This window comes from Sorex fumeus, unplaced genomic scaffold (assembly GCF_029834395.1).
Source record: "Sorex fumeus unplaced genomic scaffold, SorFum_2.1 ptg000067l, whole genome shotgun sequence".
NCBI lineage: Eukaryota > Metazoa > Chordata > Mammalia > Eulipotyphla > Soricidae > Sorex > Sorex fumeus.
Genome location: NW_026606124.1, coordinates 1,224,285 through 1,244,526, shown reverse-complemented (window position 1 = coordinate 1,244,526; position 20,242 = coordinate 1,224,285). Strand labels below are relative to the sequence as shown.

The 20,242-nt window shown below is 62.5% G+C and overlaps 1 protein-coding gene across 1 annotated transcript in view; it reads right to left on the bottom strand.

Moving 5' to 3' along the window:
• Positions 1-3,867: 3,867 nt before the first annotated feature.
• PSTPIP1 (proline-serine-threonine phosphatase interacting protein 1) overlaps positions 3,868-20,242 on the bottom strand; it is a 32,913-nt gene continuing 16,538 nt past the window's right edge. Inside the window, exons 2-15 of the mRNA XM_056128747.1 lie at positions 19,388-19,488; positions 19,213-19,287; positions 12,252-12,286; positions 11,972-12,078; positions 9,913-9,975; positions 9,202-9,300; positions 8,880-8,925; positions 8,354-8,433; positions 7,862-7,960; positions 7,237-7,333; positions 6,892-6,979; positions 4,773-4,828; positions 4,539-4,645; positions 3,868-4,060 (exon numbers count right to left, since the gene is read on the bottom strand). Of these exons, the coding sequence (XP_055984722.1) occupies positions 3,929-4,060; positions 4,539-4,645; positions 4,773-4,828; positions 6,892-6,979; positions 7,237-7,333; positions 7,862-7,960; positions 8,354-8,433; positions 8,880-8,925; positions 9,202-9,300; positions 9,913-9,975; positions 11,972-12,078; positions 12,252-12,286; positions 19,213-19,287; positions 19,388-19,488 (1,185 nt within the window). The 3' untranslated portion in view covers positions 3,868-3,928. The remainder of the gene's footprint in view (positions 4,061-4,538; positions 4,646-4,772; positions 4,829-6,891; positions 6,980-7,236; positions 7,334-7,861; positions 7,961-8,353; positions 8,434-8,879; positions 8,926-9,201; positions 9,301-9,912; positions 9,976-11,971; positions 12,079-12,251; positions 12,287-19,212; positions 19,288-19,387; positions 19,489-20,242) is intronic.

The window sequence follows — 20,242 nt, the reverse complement described above, 5'->3', positions numbered from 1 at the left end:
TTGCATGCAGCAGACCCGGGTTCGATTCCCAGCATCCCATATGGTCCCCTGAGCACCGCCAGGAGTAACTCCTGAGTGCAGAGCCAGGAGGAACCCCTGTGCATCACCAGGTGTGACCCAAAAAGCAAAAAAAGAAAATTTCTCTGGGGGGCCAGCTGGTAGGGTGCTTACCTTGCACATGGTGGATCCGGATTCAACCCCCAACACCCGATATGATCTCCCACACACTGCCAGGAGTGATCCCTGAGTGCAGAGTCAGGAGTTATTTTCTGAGCCACATCACCAGGTGTGGCTCAGAAAATAAAATAATAAAAATAAAACTCTGCGGTAGAGACACCATGCTAGTGTGCATGTTTTCATGCAGGGGCCCCTGTTTTGACCCCTGGCACTGCATGGTCCCCTGAGCACTGAACTTGGAGTAGCCCATGAGCACTGTCCAGTGTGACCCAAAAACAAAACAACTCAAAAATTTGGGCTGGAGAAATACGACAGGTGTTAAGGCGCTTGCCTTTCTTGTAACCCTGATTTGATTCAACACTACAACTACAACACTGCAGGGTGTGGCACCAAAAAAAAAAAATCCCCCAATCCTAGGCATTTCCATTGATCAGCCAGACTAGAGGAGTGTTGGTCTAGTGTCGGCTCTACAGAGAGGAGGGAAATGGAGCGAGAGGCCCCCTTTCTGCACCCCTGGGCCACTGGTGGAGATGTGCTGAGCTCAGTCTGATTGAAGACATCGGCCTGTAAGGGAAACATCTCAGCTAGAGAGACATTCGTAGTGTGCATGCAGGAGCCCTGATTCGTCCCTGCACGGTCCCCAGTGGGGCAGAAGGCCCCCTGAAGATGCGGGACTGGTAGGGCTCAGGTTCTCTGTGTGACCTTCCGGGCCTTTCTGCTTCCCCTGCAGGAAGAGGCCAGAATGCTGGGTTGGGCTTGGAGAACAAGAGTGGGCGGCAGGCGGAGGGATTTGTGGTTGGACCCCAGGGACGCATCAACCGTTGGCCCTGGTGCGGGATTGGCCTCACTTGACCCCTCATCACCCAGGGCAGGCCTCGCTGATATGCCTTGGAATGAGGCTGGGCCACGGGCCCCGGCTGCTATCCTAGCACAAACTGCCAAGTCTGTTTCTAGTGACCCAGACATCCCCCACATTCCGCGGGGCTGTCAGTGTCCGCCCGTCTCACTAAGAAGGGGACTGGGGTTCAGGGGTGTGGTGACTAAGAGGACGCCCCGGGAAGCCCAAGAATCCCCCTGCTCTGTCTGACTTTGAGGCTGTAGCTTCTCCACCAAGCCATTTGGTCACGCTCCTTTAAACGCCCAGTTTCACACACTCCCTCTCTATCGGGTACCATGTTGTCCCCTTGCCCCAGGAGGACCAGTCATGCAGGAAACTGTTTCTCTGCCCTGCCGAGAGCCGAAGAAACTGCCATGAATCAGATTCACAGGTGAAGTTCCCTGCCTCCACCTCCCAACGCCTTCCAAATCGTGACTCAGAATTGTCCCTTTCTGTTCTCCGGGTATCAGAATGCTGGAACTCAGGTCAGGGCGTTGCACATTTGTTGCCCATCACCCTCCGAGGCATGGGCACTGTAGCACCTGTCAAACCGTGATAAATACCTGGGCCAAAGGTGTTTGGAAAAAAAGCCTTTGCAGGCAAAATGGAATGCTCAATCACGATGACAGGGTCTTTCCAAGCAATAAATAAAGCTCTGGGACCTAACTTTTCTCTTCTTAGACTTTTTTTTTAATTTATTATTTATTTTTTGTTTTTGCTTTTTTGGGTCACACCCGGCGATGCACAGGGGTTACTCCTGGCTCTGCACTCAGGAGATACTCCTGGCGGTGCTCAAGGGACCATATGGGATGCTGGGAGTCAAACCCGGGTTGATTCCCAGGCAAGGCAAACGCCCTACCCGCTGTGCTATCTCTCCAGCCCCTCTTCTTTCCTTTTGACTGCACGCTCAGCCTGACTTCAGCGGCTTGGCTCTGTGACTGTGCTGCCTCTCCTGGGCCCTCGCTCAAGCCTGTGTCTCGACCGTTCCCCTCCCTATCCCCATGGGCAGTTCCTGCCTGTGCCCAGAGGTCACTCCCCAGTCACCGAGCCCTGCGATTCTGACCCCTCACAGGCCCAGCTCCACGTCCTAGATGTCCTGTGCCTGGTCTCCCTGCTGACCCTGGACCAGAGGGTCACTGCATCTCTGTGCCCCTTTCTGGCAGGCTCTGTGAGGCAGCCCTTGACTTCAGCTCCCTCTTAATCTGTCAGCAAAAGACCCCAATTGAGTTACTGGGGGCCACCAGGCCAGCCTTGGACGCAGTGTAGCCACATTCTTCCCGACTCTTTCTTTGGGCTCTCCCATCACTGGTCACATTTTAATTCCTGCATGTACCAGTCCGGCAGAGCTGGGTTTGATTCCTCCGCCCCTCTTGGAGAGCCCAGCAAGCACGGCAAAGCCTGGCAAGCGACCCGTGACGTATTCAATATGCCAAATACAGTAACAAGTCTCAAAAAAAAAAAAAATAGAGACATTACTGGGCCCGCTCGAGCAAATCAGTTTGCAAATCCCCTGGGGCCAGATCAGGCCTGGGCCATCAGTCTGAAAGGGTTGGAGCCTCCCTAAATTATTCCCCAACTTGGCTGCCACACGCCCTCTGTTGGACACCCTGGGGACGACACCCAGAGCGGGGCTCGCTTGGCCCCCACTTCAGGAGGAGCGTGAGGGAGAAGGGTCCACGGCCTGGCTTTGGCCTCAGTGACGTTTGGGAGGTACAGTCCGCCTTTCCCTGTCCTGCAAGGTGCCCCTGCCAAAGCAGATGTGGCAGGAGGCCGGGTGCTTTCTCATCCAGATGCTGAAGGTGCGCACAGGTTAGCCTTTCCCAGCCCTCATCCCCCAACCCCCACTTAGCCCGTGGCCTCTGACATTGGCCCAGACATGGACGGGGAGGGGCAGGGGGGTGCAGCCAGAGCCCGGTCCAGAGCCATTCAGGCCTATAGTGGACGTCCAAGGGGTCGTGAACTCCCAGTTACTGGCGATGTTGAAGTCCACTGGGGTGGCCAGGAGCAGGGAGGGGGGTGGGGTGGGGAACTTCCTGCAGAAGTCAGATTCATTTCCTGCCATTCCCTCTAGTTCTCAATCCCAGGGTGTCCACTCCATCCCACCACACTGCCTGGCTCTTCTCTGGCCCCCATTGTGGGTAACCCGCAGCAGGCAGGCAGAAAAGGACCTCCCGCCCCACCCCCCATCTCTCCTGGAGCAGTCCCCCTGGCTTCTGAGCTTATCTTGGGGCTGCCTGAGGCCCTACTCACTGCACTGTGTCCAGCGGCATCTCTACATGTGAGGTCACTTGTTCCCAAGGCCAGGTCAGGTGCTCCCGAGGGGAGCGGGCTTCTTTGTCTTGTACCAGCGAGTCCTAGATGGACATCTCCGGGGATCTTTCTCAAGGTGCCCCCATCTGTCAGTCTGGCCCCACGTGGGGACAGTGGCTGGGTGCTGGCCTGTGGGGCTGGTGGTGCTGGGGCTCCCTGGGTGGGGGGGGAAGGTCCAGGGCCAAGGGGAGGCTGCCCTAGGGGGCTTCGGCCAGCATAGCTGCTCCCTGCTGGATTGGGGTTCAACAAGAAGCCTGAAGGACCCTGGGGGTGGCCTCCTGTCCTGCCATCTCCCCGCCCTCGGGGACCTCCTCCTGCATCCCCAGACGGGGGTCCCCGTGGGGCCTCACCCTAGCTTCTCTGGCTCAGAGCCGCGAGCAGAGGAAGGCTGCAGAGCCGGGGAACAGCACAGCCTTTATTCCCGACACAGAGCAGGGGCCAGCAGCCAGCACCCACGGGCTGGGAGAGGACTCGACTGGGGGGCCCCCGACCAGGCTGGGCAGAAGGGGGCCCCTGCTGCCCCCCTCCATGCACGGCAGGTCCAGGTGGAGCAGCTGTCCCTCCTCAGAGCTTCTCCAAGTAAGAGCCAGGGACAAAACCTCGCTGCCCGTTCCGTTCCACCGTCCACCAGCCGTCCTCCCCCTCCAGCACGACCTCCAGGATGTCCCCCGCGGAGATGTCCAGCTCTTCGGCATTCTGACACGAGAACCAAGGTGTGGGACTGGGGGGAATGCTGAGACCGCTCCAGTGGGAGAACCCCCACCTCCACCCCAGCCTGCCTCTGGGGAATCTCCAGGGGCCAGCTGTGGGGTGCCCCACGGACACTGTCCTGTGCCCCAGTCTCATCAAAGACCTGCCACACCCGGGGTGGGGGGATTCCAGCCCAGCCAGCACAGCAGGACACTGAGCATGTGATCCCCACCCATCTCCACACACGCCCCCAACACTTCAGGGCCTGACACGGCGGGGGTGGCCTCCATCTGAGTGGATCTGGGGCTTGTCTCAAAGGAGGTAGCTGACTGGACCCCCGGGGCCACTGCACAGCTGTCCAGTGGCTTCCTGAACCCTGAGGATGGTCCATGCCCCCACTCGGGCAGCCTGGGAGCCTCGACAGGCCCAGGTGGGTGTGGGCCCCGTGATTCCCTGCCCCACCCCACCTGTGCCACTGGCTCACCTGGGCCTTATAGTCATACAGGGCTCGGTAACCCCGCACGGGCGTCTCCAGCCCTGACAGGGAAGCATAGACCACCTCGTTCTGTGCAGGGTCAGCAGGCAGGGTCTCTGCGGAGTAGGGGAGGCACTGGTCCCTGGAGCCCCCCGGCTGGACTCGAGGTCTCCCCACCCTCCAGGCCCCAGCTGGTGTTCCTTCCTTCCCCTCAGGATCAGGGACCCCATCACCCCCAGTTACCCGCCGAAGCTGCCGGTGTCGGGGTCTTGGAACTTCCATGCAGCAGCCCTGAGAACCTGGGGGTGGGGTGAAAAGGGGGGGGCAGGGAGCCCACTCAGAGCTGCCTCCAGGTATGGGCATGATTCATGGGGTGCCCAGGCATATGCTCACCCCAGGACTGTCCCGAGGGGCTTTCCTCCCCTCAAGCACCCCTGGCCTCTCGGCCTGTCCCCTCTTGGGATCCCGTCCCCCCTTCTCCACACCCTCCTCCACCATGGCAAAGAAACTGCTCCCCAGAGCTCAGCCCTCCGCACCAGACCGTCCCCAAGTGGAGGCCCCCCTAGCCACACAAAGTGGGGCCCCAGTGCACATGCGGCTTCAAGGGGGCCATGTGGGCAATGCACCCCACCCCCTGCCTGGTATGGGCCTGAAGGTTCATTGAAATGAAAGGAAATGGGGCCACTCAGGAGCACCCCCATTCCCCGCCTGTCCCACTCATCCCAGCATCGCATGGTCCCGGGGCACTGGTGGAAGCAACCCCAAGCTAGCCTGAGTCCCTGAGCATCTCCAGGTGTGGTCTTCCCATCACAACGGCCACGGCAAAAGAAAGATCACATTTCTTCCGCACGAAGTTAGGAAAACTGGACAGACTCATGCAAAAGGACGAAGCTGGAGCCTCATCCAGAGACAAAATAAATCCAAGGACACGGTGACAGCCGTGAGGCAAATGAAAAAAAGGCACATCAGCAGCAACCATCAGGGAAGTGCCGAGTAAGGCCACAAGGAGATGCCGAGTCAAGTGTGTTCCCTGAATAGGGAGGGGCCAGCCTCCGGGGGCCCTGTGTGCTGGGGTGTGGGGGTGGGCAGACGGGGGAGGAATAAGTGAATGACCAGAGAATGGGGGGTGAGGGACAGGAGCAGTGACCGAAGGGTGGAGGCACTGGGCCCACCCCCAGGCCAGGGCACTCCCCCACCCTGTGCCCAGCATGGGTGGGCAGGATTAGCAGCAAGACTCTCAGCCACACCTGGGCTCAGCCCCCTCCCACAGCCGGGCTCCCCCTGCCAGGGCCTCTCTCTGATCCCCATGCGTGCACGTTGGGGTGCTTCCATCAGCTGGTTATTCTCAGCCAGGGGCCCCCTGTGGGCCCCCTATGGATGCCACAGGGTCACAGGTGAAAATCATGCCAATGGGGGTAGAGCAGCCTGAAAAGGAACCAACCTGTGGGGGGCGTGGTCAGGAAAAAGATGGAGAAACTCGGGTTTGAGGCTTATCTGGGCTGAGACTCAGGGCCTGACTGGGGGTGCATAGAGGCCTAGCCCCCCAGGTCTGGCGCTATGCAGCAGGAGTGTGAAGCCCCGGCCCTGCACCCTCACTTTGTCAGCTTCTGGAAGGCAGGAGGTGTACTTCCTGCTCTGCCTCTGGTGCCCACCCGCACCCCGTTCGGGCGCTCTGGGGTTTCCCAGGGTTCCTCCTCCCCACTCCCTTCACCCTCCTCCCCAAAGCAGGACTGTCCCTGCACAGGGCTGGGGGTGGTCCCTCCATGGCCAGGACACAGGGGCCCCTTGAGGACCTGGCTGCTGGCCACGGGCCAGGGAGAGAGAGGACAGCAGGGGAAGGCGCTGGCCTTGCACGCAGCCAACCCAGGTTTGATCCCCAGCACCCCATATATTCTTTCCAGCCTGGCCAGGAGTCGCTCCTGAGCACAGAGCCAGAAAGACCCCTGGGCAGGAGGGGCCGGCGCTGTTGTTGGGGGGAAGGGGCCTGAACCCAGGCGGGGACAGGCAAGTGCATGCGCAGGCACTGAGCCCTGTGAAACCCCACCCGGGCCCAGGAGAGCCCCAGATGCACCTGGAGAATATTCCCAAGGCCCGTGGGAGGGCCTGTCCACCCCCGCCCCCGTTCCCCCACCCTACCCCAGCCCAGCAGCCTACCAGTGGCCCAGCCTGCAGCTCTGAGCTCTGAGCACATCGCTGGTGAGTCCGCAGGGGTCACGTGGACACCTCGCCGTCCCCTTGCGCAGCCCACAGCAGGTGCCCAGTGACCACACAGGCAGGGAGAGCCAGTGAGGGGAGCTGAGGAGCAGCGGCTGCGCCCCCCTCCTGCGCCCCCAGCCCCATCACCGTCACCCCGACACCTCACTTCTTTATCATGCCGCAGGAGGGGGAGACGCCAGAGCTGCCCGTCACTGTCACGTCCCGGTCGTAGTAGTTCTGGTAGGACACGGGGGCTGCGGGCGACGGGCCATGAGGGCCTGTCCACCTCCACAGAGCCCGGCTGCATCCCTTTTCCCGTGGGGCCTGGGCCCACCCCGTGCTCGGGGAGGAGCGCTCAGTTCCAGGAGAGACGGGGGGGGGGGGGGGGGGGGGGAGCGCCACCCCAATGTATCCACCCCCACCACTCCTGTTCAGGGTGGAGGGTCCCGCGGCTGCGCCTTCAGGGACCGCCGCCCCCGGGCCGCGGCCTCACCAGAGGGACGGGTCTCACCTGGGGGCTCCGTCCCGGTGCTCTTGACCTGGATGAAGTTGTCGACGTCGGCGTCCACACTGCAGCCTTCCAGCACCACCCGCACCTCCTCGTAGAGCTGGGCGTAGGGAAGGAGGGAGCTGAGGCCAGGCGCCCTGCTACGGCCCTGCTGGGGCCCGGGGGCAGCCCTGGGGCACTGGGGTCCTGCCCGCCTGCAGAGCCCTGCCGCCAGCTTCCAGGCGCTGCACTGCAGGTGCTCGAGAAACCCCAGGCAGGGAAGCCCGCTGCTGCCCTGGGTGGGGGCTGCTTCCCCAGAGGCGACCCTGCTTCCTCACCAGGGAACAGAGAGAGCCAGAGACTAGTCCAAGGTCATACAGCAAGAATTCAGCACGCTTGGCCCCGGCCGATTCCGGAAGGAAAAAATCTCCAAACCCACAGTTCATGGGCAGCTGGGGCCAAGCCAGGACCACAGCTGGGGGCCCTGTGGGGGGAGGGGGCAGCTCCTCTCCGCTGGGGCGACCCCCTAACCATCCAACATGTTGCGCTCAGGAGGATGGGGACCAAGACATCCCGAGAGGCTTGGGCCAGAGGAGAGCCTGGCCATCGGCTCCTGGGGCCCAGGACCCCCTCCACATGCCGGACGCACCTCGTCATCCTTGACGCACTGCATTGACAGCTGGTTGCAGTGTGTCCACAGCGAGCTGCGCAGGATGGTCAGCCGGTCGCACTCCTGCAGCTGGAAGGCCTGCGGGGGGCGAGGGGTGAGGGGCAGCAGAGCCCCCCAACATTGCATGCAGCAGGCCCCAACTGCTGAGGCTGCCTAGAGGGACTCCTCCCGGGGCCCACACCTGGGGGCCAGCCCCTGAGACTTTGGGGAAGGGGGCGCTGAGCAGCCTGCAGGGGTTCCGCCGCCCATACAGAGCGGAGCCCCTGGGGGTGGCCAGGGAGGGGACCCCGAGCCCTAAAGCCCCTGTCCCCTTCCCCTGACCTGACCCTCAGCTGGACCAACAACTCTCCCAGCTCATCTCTGAGCAGGTCAAACTCGGTTCTAGGCCACCGTGTCAGCCTGGGTTTGGGGGGTGCCCGGGGACCCCAGGAGGTGTTGGAGCCTGACACCTCCCGCCCAGGGCCACCTCACCTCGCACGTGGTCCGGTGCTCCTGCTCCCAGTCGCACCGCACCTTCTCCAGCTGCTCGATGTTCTGCCGGTACAGCCGCTCTGGAAGCACAGGGCCCCGCTGCACCCATGGAGCCTGGGGCCACCCCTGTGCCCTGCAGCCCCCGCTGGAGACTTCCACGAGGTCAGAGTCCACCAGGTCCCTTCTTGGCCCTCAGAGGGGGAGATGAGGCTCGCGGAAAACTCTGCACCGCTGGGGATCACCTGGCACCCAGCTAAGGGAGCCGCTGTGTGGGCAGGAGCAGAGCAGAGGAGGGAGGAGCCGGGCTTTTCTGCACAATCAGGGCACGTGACTTGACCTCTCTGGGCCTGTGTGCTCCAGGCCGGAGATGACACCTGGCACCGCGACGGGCGCGTGCCGAGCACCAGCCCCATCTGGGCAGAGGACGAGGAGAGGAGGGGAGCTGTGTGCGCGCGTTAGATGGCCATCACCTCCAGCAGGCTCAGGGAGGGTGTCCTGGGGGTGACCAGGAGTCGCGGGCACCTACCTGCCTCAGTGGCCGCGTCCTTGCACTGCCTGGCTTTGTTCTGGCTCTGAGGAGACAAGGGAGGGCGGGGGCAGAGCTGACCGCACCCTCACGGCCTACAGGGGGGCACCCCAGAGCCACCCCGGCATCCCAGGTACAGGAAGGCAGAGCTGGGGGTGTGCGCGCACACAGGCACTTGGGGAGGGCGGGCCCGCAGCCCCTGGGCAATCCTGTCCCCGGGGTGAGGGGTACTCTTAGCCCCACCCGGCTGGGGCCCGCTGCTCCCTGGTCCTGAGCACGTCAGCCTCGGCCGCGGGGCCTCAGTTTCCTCCCTGAGCCACACCTTCTCCACCTGCTTCTGGGGGCCGCTGGTGCTCACGCGATCCAGGGCCTGCTCGGCGTCGTCCGCGTCGCGGCACTTCTGCTCGTACATCTTCTTGGACTGCGGGGCAGAGACGTGACGGGGGGCACTGCACCCAGAGCCTCCCTCCCTGCTCTCTCCCTGGGGGGAACCCCCCACACACACACTTGCCGGGGACAGCAGAGCCTGTTCCCAGACCCCTTCCCCGGGCACCGGGTGGCCCTGTCCACGCGCGGAGCCTCGGCAAAGATGGGGATCACACCACCCCACGCAGGGTCCCGGAGCCCTCCATGGCACCCCCTTTTCTGCTCACTGGGCTGCCCAAGTCGATGTTTTTAACCTGGTTGTACCTGTGGGCTGGCAAGGCCACAGTCTGGAGGGTGAAAACCGCTACTGTGAGAACCCAGCTCAGGGGACCCCTCTCCCTGCAGCTGGGACTCACCCGCCCACCCCTGCCCTGCCAGCAGCCAGGAAGCACCTCTGGTCAGCCAGGGCCTGCTAAGCCCAGGTGTGACTGGAACTGGATCATTTTGTCCTTTGTTTTTGCAGTGCTGGGCTGAACCCCCGGGCCTCCCTCCAGGGGGCACTCTCCGGCCCTGGCCGTAGGGTATCCATGGACTGAGTGGTCTGAGCTAGCCCAGCCCCGCCCTAGCTCTGGGGAGTCCACACCCCCGATGCAAACCTGCAACTTACCTCCATGGTCTTCTTATAGAGTGACAGCTTATTCTTCTGGACACGGTCCATGACGGCCTCGTACTGGGGGAGGGGGGAACACGGAGTGCTGACCTGGGCTGCAGCCCCAGGACACCCTCAGGCCAAGAGGCCAGTTCGGTCTGGGGATGAGGGGCAGCTTCCCAGGCTGGCTGAGGGACCGTTAACAGGTGCCGCCTCCCACAGCCAGACTAAGAGGAGCCCAGAGCCTGGGCCTGTCCTGCTGACTGTCCCTGAGTCCAGTCAGGCATGGTGTCCAGTGTAGGAGAGCCAACCCCCATATGTGCATGTACACACGCATATAGGCATACACACACGTGTGCAGGTAGGCAGGCATACATGCATGCAGGCACTCACAGGCATGCCTGCACACATGCAGGCGTGCACACACTGGGGCATGCACACACACGCACAGGCACACACACATTCGAGCATGCGTGCATCCCTGCATGCAGGCACGCACACTTGTAGGTATACACATGCATGCAGGCAGGCGTGCATACAAGCGTGAAGGCATGTACATACATGCAGGTATGCACGCAAGCACACACGCATGCAGGCACTTGGGCACGCACACACACGTAACAGGCATGTGCAGAGGAATGCAGACACAGACACACTCACATCCCTGGACATGGCCCCCTGGCTTTGTTTGCCCACATGTTCTGGCACCTGCAGAGCCCCAGACCCCACCCACAAGCACACACAGCACTTGTGCCAGTGGGCACACCGGGCAGCCCCGCCCAGCAGCCCCCGTCTCCCCGTGTGAGAAAGGCGGGACTCGGCGGGACAGAGGCTGGAGCTGCAAAGGAACCACCAGCTCAGGCGGCACCCCGGGGTGTTGGGGACGTGAGGGCGAGCAGACGACTCCTGCATACACAGGCACACACACTCGTGCACACAACGCACACACACGTACGTACAAAACACACATGCATGCCCACTGTGAACATACACACACACGTGCGTATGTGAAAAAACACGTGCACACAACCTCCCCCACCTGCACATGCACACACCCCACACATGTACATATACATACACGCACACATGTGAGCACACACATGAACATGTGTATACGTATGCACGTGTGAGTGCACAAATGCACGCACACACCCAGCTCTCTGCTTGCAAGAGCTTTGCTCTGTCTCACACGCTGTGCTCACCTCACCCAATGCCCCTGTGACCACACAGAGCTCAAAATAGCCAACCTGGGGTGCAGGCCCCCTACCACAGCTCAGGGCTGGGCTGCACTGAGGCCGGTTTTGGGGGGCCCCAAATTTAGCATCTGAAAGTCCAGCCCTCAGCTGGCGCCTGAGGCAAAGGTGCGGCCAGGCCGGATTTCAGACTGAGAGACCTGTTCTGTGCTGGGCCGCCAGACACCGGGAGAGGGACATTGAGTTCCCGCCCTGCAAGAGGGAAACTGAGGCACACAGAGCCTGCGCCTTCACTAGGACATGAGGTTCTGCTTGGCTGCAGCCATGACCTGGCGCCTCCTTCTACCACCTGGTCAGTTGTGTGGACACTGTGAGACCCCGGCCTTTTCTGCCCTTTGGTCAGCTCTCCGTGAGCCTGGCAGGAGTGCTTCCAGTGGGCTGCCAGCTCCTGCTCTGCCTGGGGTGCCCTCCTCATTGGGAGGCCCTGAGGGTGGTGCATGGGTGAGATGTCCCTGTAGTAACAGGAGACTCCTCAGGCCACTCCCCAAGACTGCCGGTCCCCTAGCCAGGGGCTACCCTGCATGGAGCTGTAATGACTGTCCCCCCAAGTCTGCCTTTCCCCCCCAGCCAACAGCCCTGGCCCTTGATTCAGGACCAGTTTCCAGAGTCTCCCTAGGGTCCCCCAGCTGTCACCCCAACCCAGCCGTGATCCCCTGGGGTGATGGAGGGTGTTCCCTGGCATTCCAAAACAAGGGCAGTGTCCTTAGGGGGTCTCAGGACCTCAGGGCCCCCGGCCTGGCCTCTGCTTATGCCCCGTCCTCCGAGTCACCCCACTCCAAGCTGCGACATGCTAGCCCCCGCAGGGCCCGCCCCTCCAGCCTCACCTTCTTCCGCTGCTCCTTCTGCCGCTCCCGGAACTCCTCCAGCCTCCGCAGCTCCTCGCGCAGGGCCAGCGCCAGCTGGATGTGGGAGCTGCCCACGCTCTCCATCTCTGGGGCACCCCGATATCAGAACTGACGGGCCACCCCACATGCTCCCGACTAGACCTGGCATCCCCAACCCTTCCCCCAGCCTCACAGCCCAGTGCCCCCCTCCCAGAGCCCCTGGTCTGTGGGGCCTCGAGTGTTCCCAGGAGGTCCTGCCATGGGGTGGGGGAGCACTTACGCTGCTTCAGGGAGTCAAAGGAAGCCCTCAGGGAGCTGCAGGACAGAGGAGCCGGGGTCAGCGAGAGCACAGGACTGGGTCCCTGTAGGGCCGGCTGCACACCAGCGTTATGTGGGTGCACAACCCCTTCATTCCCCTTGCACCCACCACGCGTGACTGACGTGCAGGTGAAAAGTCTCTTCGTGAGACTTTTGTTGTTGTTGCCTTTTGCCTGGGGAGCAGAGCCAGCAGTGCTCCGAGGGCTGGGCCAGGAGCTGGGGTATCATGTGGTGCAAGGGAGGGAGCCCCACTCTCCCACCCACAGAGTTCGCACTGCAGCCTCTGGAGCACTTTCCTGACCCCAACCCCCTCCCTCTGGACAGCACGAAGCAGCTGGATCTTAGGGGGGGGGGGGTCCTGGGTCTCTCCTACAGTCTCCAGGACTGGCTGGGGCTGGAGGGAGGTGTCCCGGCCAGCCTTTAGCAGGGCCGACGTGGAGGGAGTGGGTGAGTGAGGCAGCACAGCAGGACAGGGGTGTCCAGCACGGGATGAACAGATTGTCCGGGGGAACAGTGACCGCCTTGGCCTGCCCGGTCCCCTGGCTGGTGAACAAAGAAGAAGGAAGGAGGGAGGGAGGAAGGAAGGAAGGAAAGAAGGAAGGAAGGAGGGAGGAGGGAGGGAGGGAGGGAGGGAGGGAGGGAGGGAAGGAGGGAGGGAGGGAGGGAGGGAAGGAAGGAAGGAAGGAAGGAAGGAAGGAAGAGGGAGGGAGGGAGGGAGGGAAGGAAGGAAGGAAGGGAGGGAAGGAGGGAGGGAGGGAAGGAAGGGAGGGAAGGAGGGAGGGAGGGAGGGAGGGAGGGAGGGAGGGAGAGGGAGGAAGGAAGGAGGGAGGAGGGAAGGAAGGAAGGAGGGAGGGAGGGAGGGAGGGAAGGAAGGAAGGAGGGAGGGAGGGAGGAAGGAAGGAAGGGAGGGAGGGAGGGAGGGAGGGAAGGGAGGGAGGGAGGGAGGGAGGGAAGGAGGGAAGGAGGGAAGGAGGGAAGGAGGGAAGGAAGGAAGGAAGGAAGGAAGGAAGGAAGGAAGGAAGGACGGGAGGGAGGGAGGGAGGGAGGGAAGGAGGGAAGGAGGGAAGGAGGAAGGAAGGAAGGAAGGAAGGAAGGAAGGAAGGAAGGAAGGACGGGGGAGGGAGGGAGGAGGGAGGGAAGGAGGAGGAAGGAAGGAAGGAAGGAAGGAAAGAAGGAAGGAAGGACGGGAGGGAGGGAGGGAGGGAGGGAAGGAAGGAAGGAAGGAAGGAAGGAGGGAGGGAGGGAGGGAGGGAAGGAAGGGAGGGAGGGAGGGAGGGAGGGAAGGAGGGAAGGAAGGAAGGAAGGAAGGAAGGAGGGAGGGAGGGAGGGAGGGAGGGAGGGAGGGAGGGAAGGGAGGAGGGAAGGAGGGAAGGAAGGAAGGAAGGAAGGAAGGAAGGAAGGAAAGATGGAAGGAAGGGAGGGAGGGAGGGAGGGAGGGAAGGAGGAAGGAAGGAAGGAAGGAAGGAAGAAGGAAGGAAGGACGGGAGGGAGGGAGGGAGGGAGGGAAGGAAGGAAGGAAGGAAGGAAGGAAGGAAGGAAGGAAGGAAGGAAGGAAGGAGAGGAAGGAAGGAAGGAAGGAAGGAAGGAAGGAAGGAACGAAGGAAGGAAGGAAGGAAGGAAGGAAGGGGGAGGGAGGAGGGAAGAAGGCAGGCAGGCTGTCTTTACTTGGGTGCTGGGACCAGAAGGGGAGCCAAGAGGTGCAGCCCTGTCTGGGGGGAGCAGGGGCAGGGGTGCCCGAAGGTGTGGTTGTCGTGGCTGTCGTGGCTGTCGTGGCTGTCGGACAGATGGAAACTCGGGACCCTCAGTCTCTTCTGAATCTCAGAGACGCTTTTTCTGAGTCTAAGCAAAGCTGCTGGAACATTCTTCGGAAGCGTGCCATCGATCTGAAACCCACACTCGACCGGGCAGTTCAGGGGGCAGCGACACCGCCCCCAACCCGGGCCGGGACCGCAGAATCCCCCCAACCCCCGCCCCCGCACACACAAAGCCCCTCCCAGGCGGGGGCGCAGAGGGAGACCCCGGGGTGGGAAACTGCACCGCCCGAGGGAGCGCTGTCCCCCTGCACTCGGGGGGGGGGGGGGGGGGGCGCGAAATTCCCCGTTTGCATCTCTTCGGGCTAAGCGCAGAATCCGCCCAGGCGTCCAGGGCTGGTCCAGCGGGCAGCGGGGCCCGGAGGGCCGCGGCGGCGCGCGCCCCCTGCTGGCCACACGGAGCCCGACGCCCGCCCCCCGCCTCCCCGGGTCCCTGCAGCCGCGACCGGGCCGGTCCGGCGACGCACCCCACCGCCTCGCTGGACGACAGGGAAAGGGAGACGCGGAGGGCAGCCCGGAGCAGGGTCGACCCACGCCCGGCCCGCGCCCCGAGTGAGCGTCTCCCCCAGCGACCCCGCGGCGAGGGGCCCAGGAGCCGCAGGAGGACGCTGCAGGGGACGGGCCTGACCAGGCCCACTTCCCAGATGAGCAAAACGAGGCCCAGCTCGACGAAGGAGCTCGCCCGGGGAGCAGCGCTGAGCGCTGGAGCCAGTGGCGGTGGTCTGGGGTCGGGGTGGGGTTGTTAGGGCAGGGGCCCCGCTAGCAGATGGGCAGGTGCTGGTTCCAGGGGCACCCTCGGGTGGGTGTCCAGCTCCTCTGCCAGCACTTACACCGCCAATCTCCCCCTTCCCCACGCACCCTTATCCCCTGGGCGCCCCCTTCCATTCACAGGACCTCTCTAGGCTCAGCGTGGCCCCCTCCCAACCTCACTCTCAGCACCATGGACTGTCCGGCCCGGGATCCCGTCTTCTGCTCCCACACACGGCAGGTGGGACCCCGCCTGCTCTTGCCCCACCCCTCTCGAGTGCAGGGGGGCACCCTGTGTCTGGGATGCTGCAGTCACCCGAGGGCGGCAAAGGCCAGGCCAGCAAGAGCACAGTTCACTGGCTCTGGCCTTGTGGAGGTTTCAGGGACACTTTCGGGCTTTCCCTGCCCCAGGACACCCAGGTCACCCAATTCTTCTCGCTTCCCTTGTCCCACCAGCCACCCAGGGACACTCGTCCTTGGGCTCTGTGTGTACACTACGTGGCAGGGACAGGACAGTGCCCCCATGGCCCCTCTGCCCTCTGGTACTAGGCAGCAGTATGGCCACGAGCAACGCCTCCTATTGTCCTTCTGGACGCACCTCCCGGAACCTGCGCCTGAAACCCTGTTCGCACGTCGGGTTTCTGTCAGGGTGGCATCTCTCCTGCATCCTCCCTGCAGGTCTGTGCCAGCCCTGGGCCCTGTGGTGCTGACCCCACTCCCTGCTGGCTCCTCCGCGTCCAGCTAGCTGGTGTTAGCAGGCCTGCGGCCTCTCCCCACCACTCGGAAGCATCGGCCTGTCTTCACACAGAGGGGCAGAGATCACCGAGGAAAAAGAAGTTCCAACAGGAAAGCCGCTGCCTGTCCCTGCTCTCAGGAACCACAAAGGAGGCTCCCACAAGCAAGCCCCAGTTCCACTCGCTCTCATCCCCATCTGCTTCCACCGGCGCCACCAGTGGCTGGGGTGGGAGGGCCTGGTTACCAGGGAAATCAGCATCAAGAGAGGGTGGTACTTGCAGGCCTATGCCCAGTTTCCTGGGGGGGATAGGGTGCTGGGGGGGGGGGTTCAGTGGCCAAGGGCCAGGTACACTTTTTATAGTGAAGCCTAAAAAAAGGCTCAAAGAAGGAATTTTGGGGGCCTCCCAGGGTACTGGCCACCTGGAGACATGGGCAGAGGGAGGTGCGCCCATCCCCCTGTCTGCGGACCCCTGCACCCCTGCACCCCCCGTCTGCAGACCCCTGGAGATACGTCTACCTTATCTCCGACCTGACTGACGGCCTTTCTCTCACGCGTTTGGGAGTGGAGAGTCGGCAGGTATTTGGGCCACAGGAGGTAGTGTCGGGGTTAAGGTGTGAGACCTTGGTTCGATTCCCCACACGCCACAGGGTCCTCGGGAGCCAACCAGGAGTGAACCATGAGCATGACTAGGCGAGGCCCAAGTCACCCCCACAGAAAGGACTGGTGGTGGGTGCAGGGCATCCTGGTCACTTGCCTCCCCCATCTGCTGCAGATCAGCTTCAGATCCCCAAACAAGGGAGCACACGCTCTTCATGGGCAGCCTTCAGGCCAAGAGGGGCTCCCTCTTGCAGGGTGGGGCTGGGGGTGATGCAGAGTCTCGGAGGTGGGGGGGAGGCGGGTAAACCATACCCTCAGCATTTTCTGGGCTACCTCTGAAAATGTACCTGGGCGACGACGTCCCCCCCTGGCTACTCTCCTTCCTGTGGACCCTGATCTTCAAGAGGATAAGAATGAGAACCAGAGCAGGAGGGGGCCGGGGGCTGAGGGTGAGTGGCCATCCCCCACACTCTCCCAACATCAACCCCCTTCATATCTCTGCCAGTCTCTGTAGCCATGCAGCAACCCAGGCTGTCATCATCACCCTCCATGGTCCCTGGGGAAAAGGCCTCCCGGCTGCTGTGGAGATGGGGTGGGGTAGAGCTGATGCAGGCCAAGACCCTGATGCTTGAGCAAGACTGGAATATCCGGAGGGCTTCCTGGAGGAGCCAAAGCTCTGCCGGGAGGTCCTGACGTAGAGGGAAGGACTGGATGGAGAACAGAGTCAGCCCCATTGCACTCGACTCTGGGTTCAGGGGGACAGGGAACCTTATCGTTAGTCCTGTGTCGATTTTGAGGTTAGGCACACCTGGCCCAAGGCTTACCCCATGCCCTGCACTCAGGAATCAATCCTGGCAGGTTTGGAGGGCCGTGTGAATGGGATTCCGGGGATGGAACCCAGGTTGGCTGCATGCAAGGTCAGTGCCCTCCCTGCTGTGCCATAGCTCCTGCCCCACTTGGTAAAAAGGTAAAGGTAAAGGCCCTCCCGTTGATTGTCGATTTGCTCGAGCGGGCCCAGTAACGTCTCCATTGGAGACTTTGTTGTTACTGTGTCTGGCATATCGAAATACGTCATGGGGAGCTTGCTGGGCTCTCCGAGAGGGGCGGAGGAATCGAACTCGGGTCGGCCATGTTGGCTGCATGCAAGGCAAACGCCCTACCGCTGTGTTATCGCCCCACTTGGTAAATTTTTTTAATCCCTCTGGCTTAGGCGAGAACTGAACACACAGGAAGTGTTCGATACGCACTTGCTAGACAGATGCTGGCTGCTTTACCCACAGGTCAAGGAACACATGGAGAATTCCACTCCCCTGGGCAGGACACACAGGCAGCCACAGAGCTTAGTGACCACCAAGTGGCTGGGAGTTGTACTCCACAATCTTTGCCCTCACTTGACCGCCCCGGGGACCCGAGCCATCGGCTCAGTGGGCCAAGGAGGGGCTGTGGCCTGAAGGAAATGGTGAAGGCTACTGTGTCCCCACGGTCAGAGGAACCCCACGACGCCGAGAGCCATGACTTGGCACGTTCTGCTGGTCACCACAAAATCATCGAAGCAACTCCTGGATGGATCATCGAGGCAATGTCCCCTCTCACGGCCAGACCCAGAGAGAGCCCAGAGAGAGGAAGTGAGTGAACACTCCGGGACTATGGGGGTGCAGGTGGGCGTCAGCTCAGAGCCCAGCCTTGGTCACTTCAAGGTGCCCCCACCCTTCCTGAACAACCCCCCCCCCCCACGGTCCAACCCCTTCTTGAGGTCCCCAGCTGTACTGCAACGGCCACTTCCCGAGGCTCCCCGTCCCCTCCCACTGCCCCCTTCTTCCCACTGGCTTCTCACTCTTGTCACCACCACCTCCCTGTCCCTAAGTTCTCCTTCCCTCTCCCTTTTGGCTAGGGAGGTCAGATTCGGCAGAGATTCGAAGTCCTGCTCCCTGAGCCCCTGAAAGACAGCACTCCCCCTGGGGGAAAGGCAAAGGTATGTCAACAGACACCCCCCACCGGTGTCCTGAGGCCTCCGCCCAGCCTGCTCCAGCCACATGCACAAACTTGGGCGTCCCCCAACCCGTTCCTGTTCGGTTGCACACAAGTTCCCCTCCAGGAGGCCTAGGCGGGTCAGACTCAGAGAGGGTGAGTCACTCAGTACAGCTGCACAGCACGCCCAGCAGGAGGGAGACCCTCTGGGCACCCAGCGTTCCTCTGGCTACTCTCCCACCTCTTCTACGTCGTCGCTGAGTTCTTCCCTTGCTTACTTTGGCGACGGGTGGGAAAGGGGCCCCTCGAGTCCTTAGAAACCCGACAGCGATGTCATGCTGACTTTCCAGGACACTCGAACGGTGGTGGTGGTGGTTGGGGGTGGGGGGGCTTTCGGGGGTCCAGGGGGTGGAGCGGTGTCTCAGGGAAGCAGGGAGAGTCCTCACTCCCCAGGGCAGTCCCTAAGCGCCACAGAAAGTGCTGCGAGGGCCCTCGGTAGTCCCCTGGCGTGCAAACTGCGCTGGCCCAGCCCTGCACAGGGGCTCCTGAGGTCCAGAGACGGTTCTTTGCAAGAACAGGACGAAGAGGTCAAATCGCACGCGGAGCCCCGCCCAGGAGCGGCATTCAGAGGGACGGGCCCTACGGCGCACGCGCAGCCCCACCCCCAGAACCGGGGCTAATAGGCTGGGCCCTACGGCGCACGCGCAGCCCCACCCCCAGAACCGGGGCTAATAGGCTGGGCACCAAGGCGCACGCGCGGCCCCGCCCAGGAGCGGCGCTCAGACGACTGGCCGCCAGGGCGCACGCGCAGCTCCGCCCAGGAGCGGCGCTCGGCCCTGACACTCCTTGAAGCTCCGGGCTGCTGAACTGCACAGGGCTGGGTGCCAGCAGAGCCTGTCTCCTGCCCTGCCGACTTGCCTGGAGACCCCGGGGTCAGCGAGAGACCGTCGTGCACCTAACGATGCTGGGGCCTGGAGGTTCTCCGCGCGCAGGGACTGATCCCGGTGCTCGGGAGCCACGCCCCCTCCCCTCCCCCGACTCCGGTGGGCCTGGGCCCCGCTTACTTGACCTCCGTGTGGCCGCCCGCCTTCCGCGCGATCTGCACCAGCTCCTTCCCGTAACGCTCCTCGGCCTGGGCCCTGCGAGGACAAGTTGCCCGTCTCTCACCGAGCCGCAGGGGCCCCTCGGACCCCGCGACTCCCGACAGGGTCCCTCCCCGCCCGCAGTGCTCCGACTCACCTCTGCCGCAGCAGCTCCTCCACGTCCTTGCACATCTTCCTCCCGTCGTGCAGCCGCTGCAGCAGCACCTCGTAGCCCGTGTGGGCCGTGAAGTCCCGGCACTGCAAGGGCCGGAGCGTGAGAGCCCGAAGAGCGAGCCCCCTTCCCACACGCCTACTCCGAGCCAGCTCGGCCCGGGAACGACTTCCCAGGGCCCAGGAGGCCCCTCTGTAGAGAGCTGCCGTGCTGGACGCCCCCACCCCAGCACCGGACACCACTGCCCTGGAGACCAGGAGTCTCCTCCCCGCCACCCCTTAGCCTTCGCCATCAGACGGGCATCTCCTAAACCCCTCAGCCTCCACCACCAGACAGGTGTTTCCTCCAACCCAGCCTCTGCCCCGAACAGGCAGTGCTTCCTGACCTCAGTGGTTCCAGGTGTGATGCTGCGCTTCCCCGAGTTAGGGCTAGAACTCTCACTTGACACCGAGCCTATGCTGTAGCACATCCCTTGTCTAACAACACACTGTTTAGATAGGATTAACAGCATAGTCGGACACAGCTGGACAGAGACAACACACACCTGACAGTCAGTGCACACCTGACAGAGTCAGTGCACACCTAACAGAGACAATGCACACCTGACACAGTTCATTCCTGACAAACAGTGCACACCTGACAGACAGTGCACACCTGACAGTCCACAGCTGACAGACAGTCCACACCCACCATAGTTAGTCCACACCTGACAGTGCACACCTGACAGTGTACACCAGCCATACCTAATGCAAACACCTATCATGCTTAAGCACATAGCTGACACTGCTGTCACCCATGTCACACTGCCCAGCACGTGCCTCATCTGCCTCTTTACCAGGT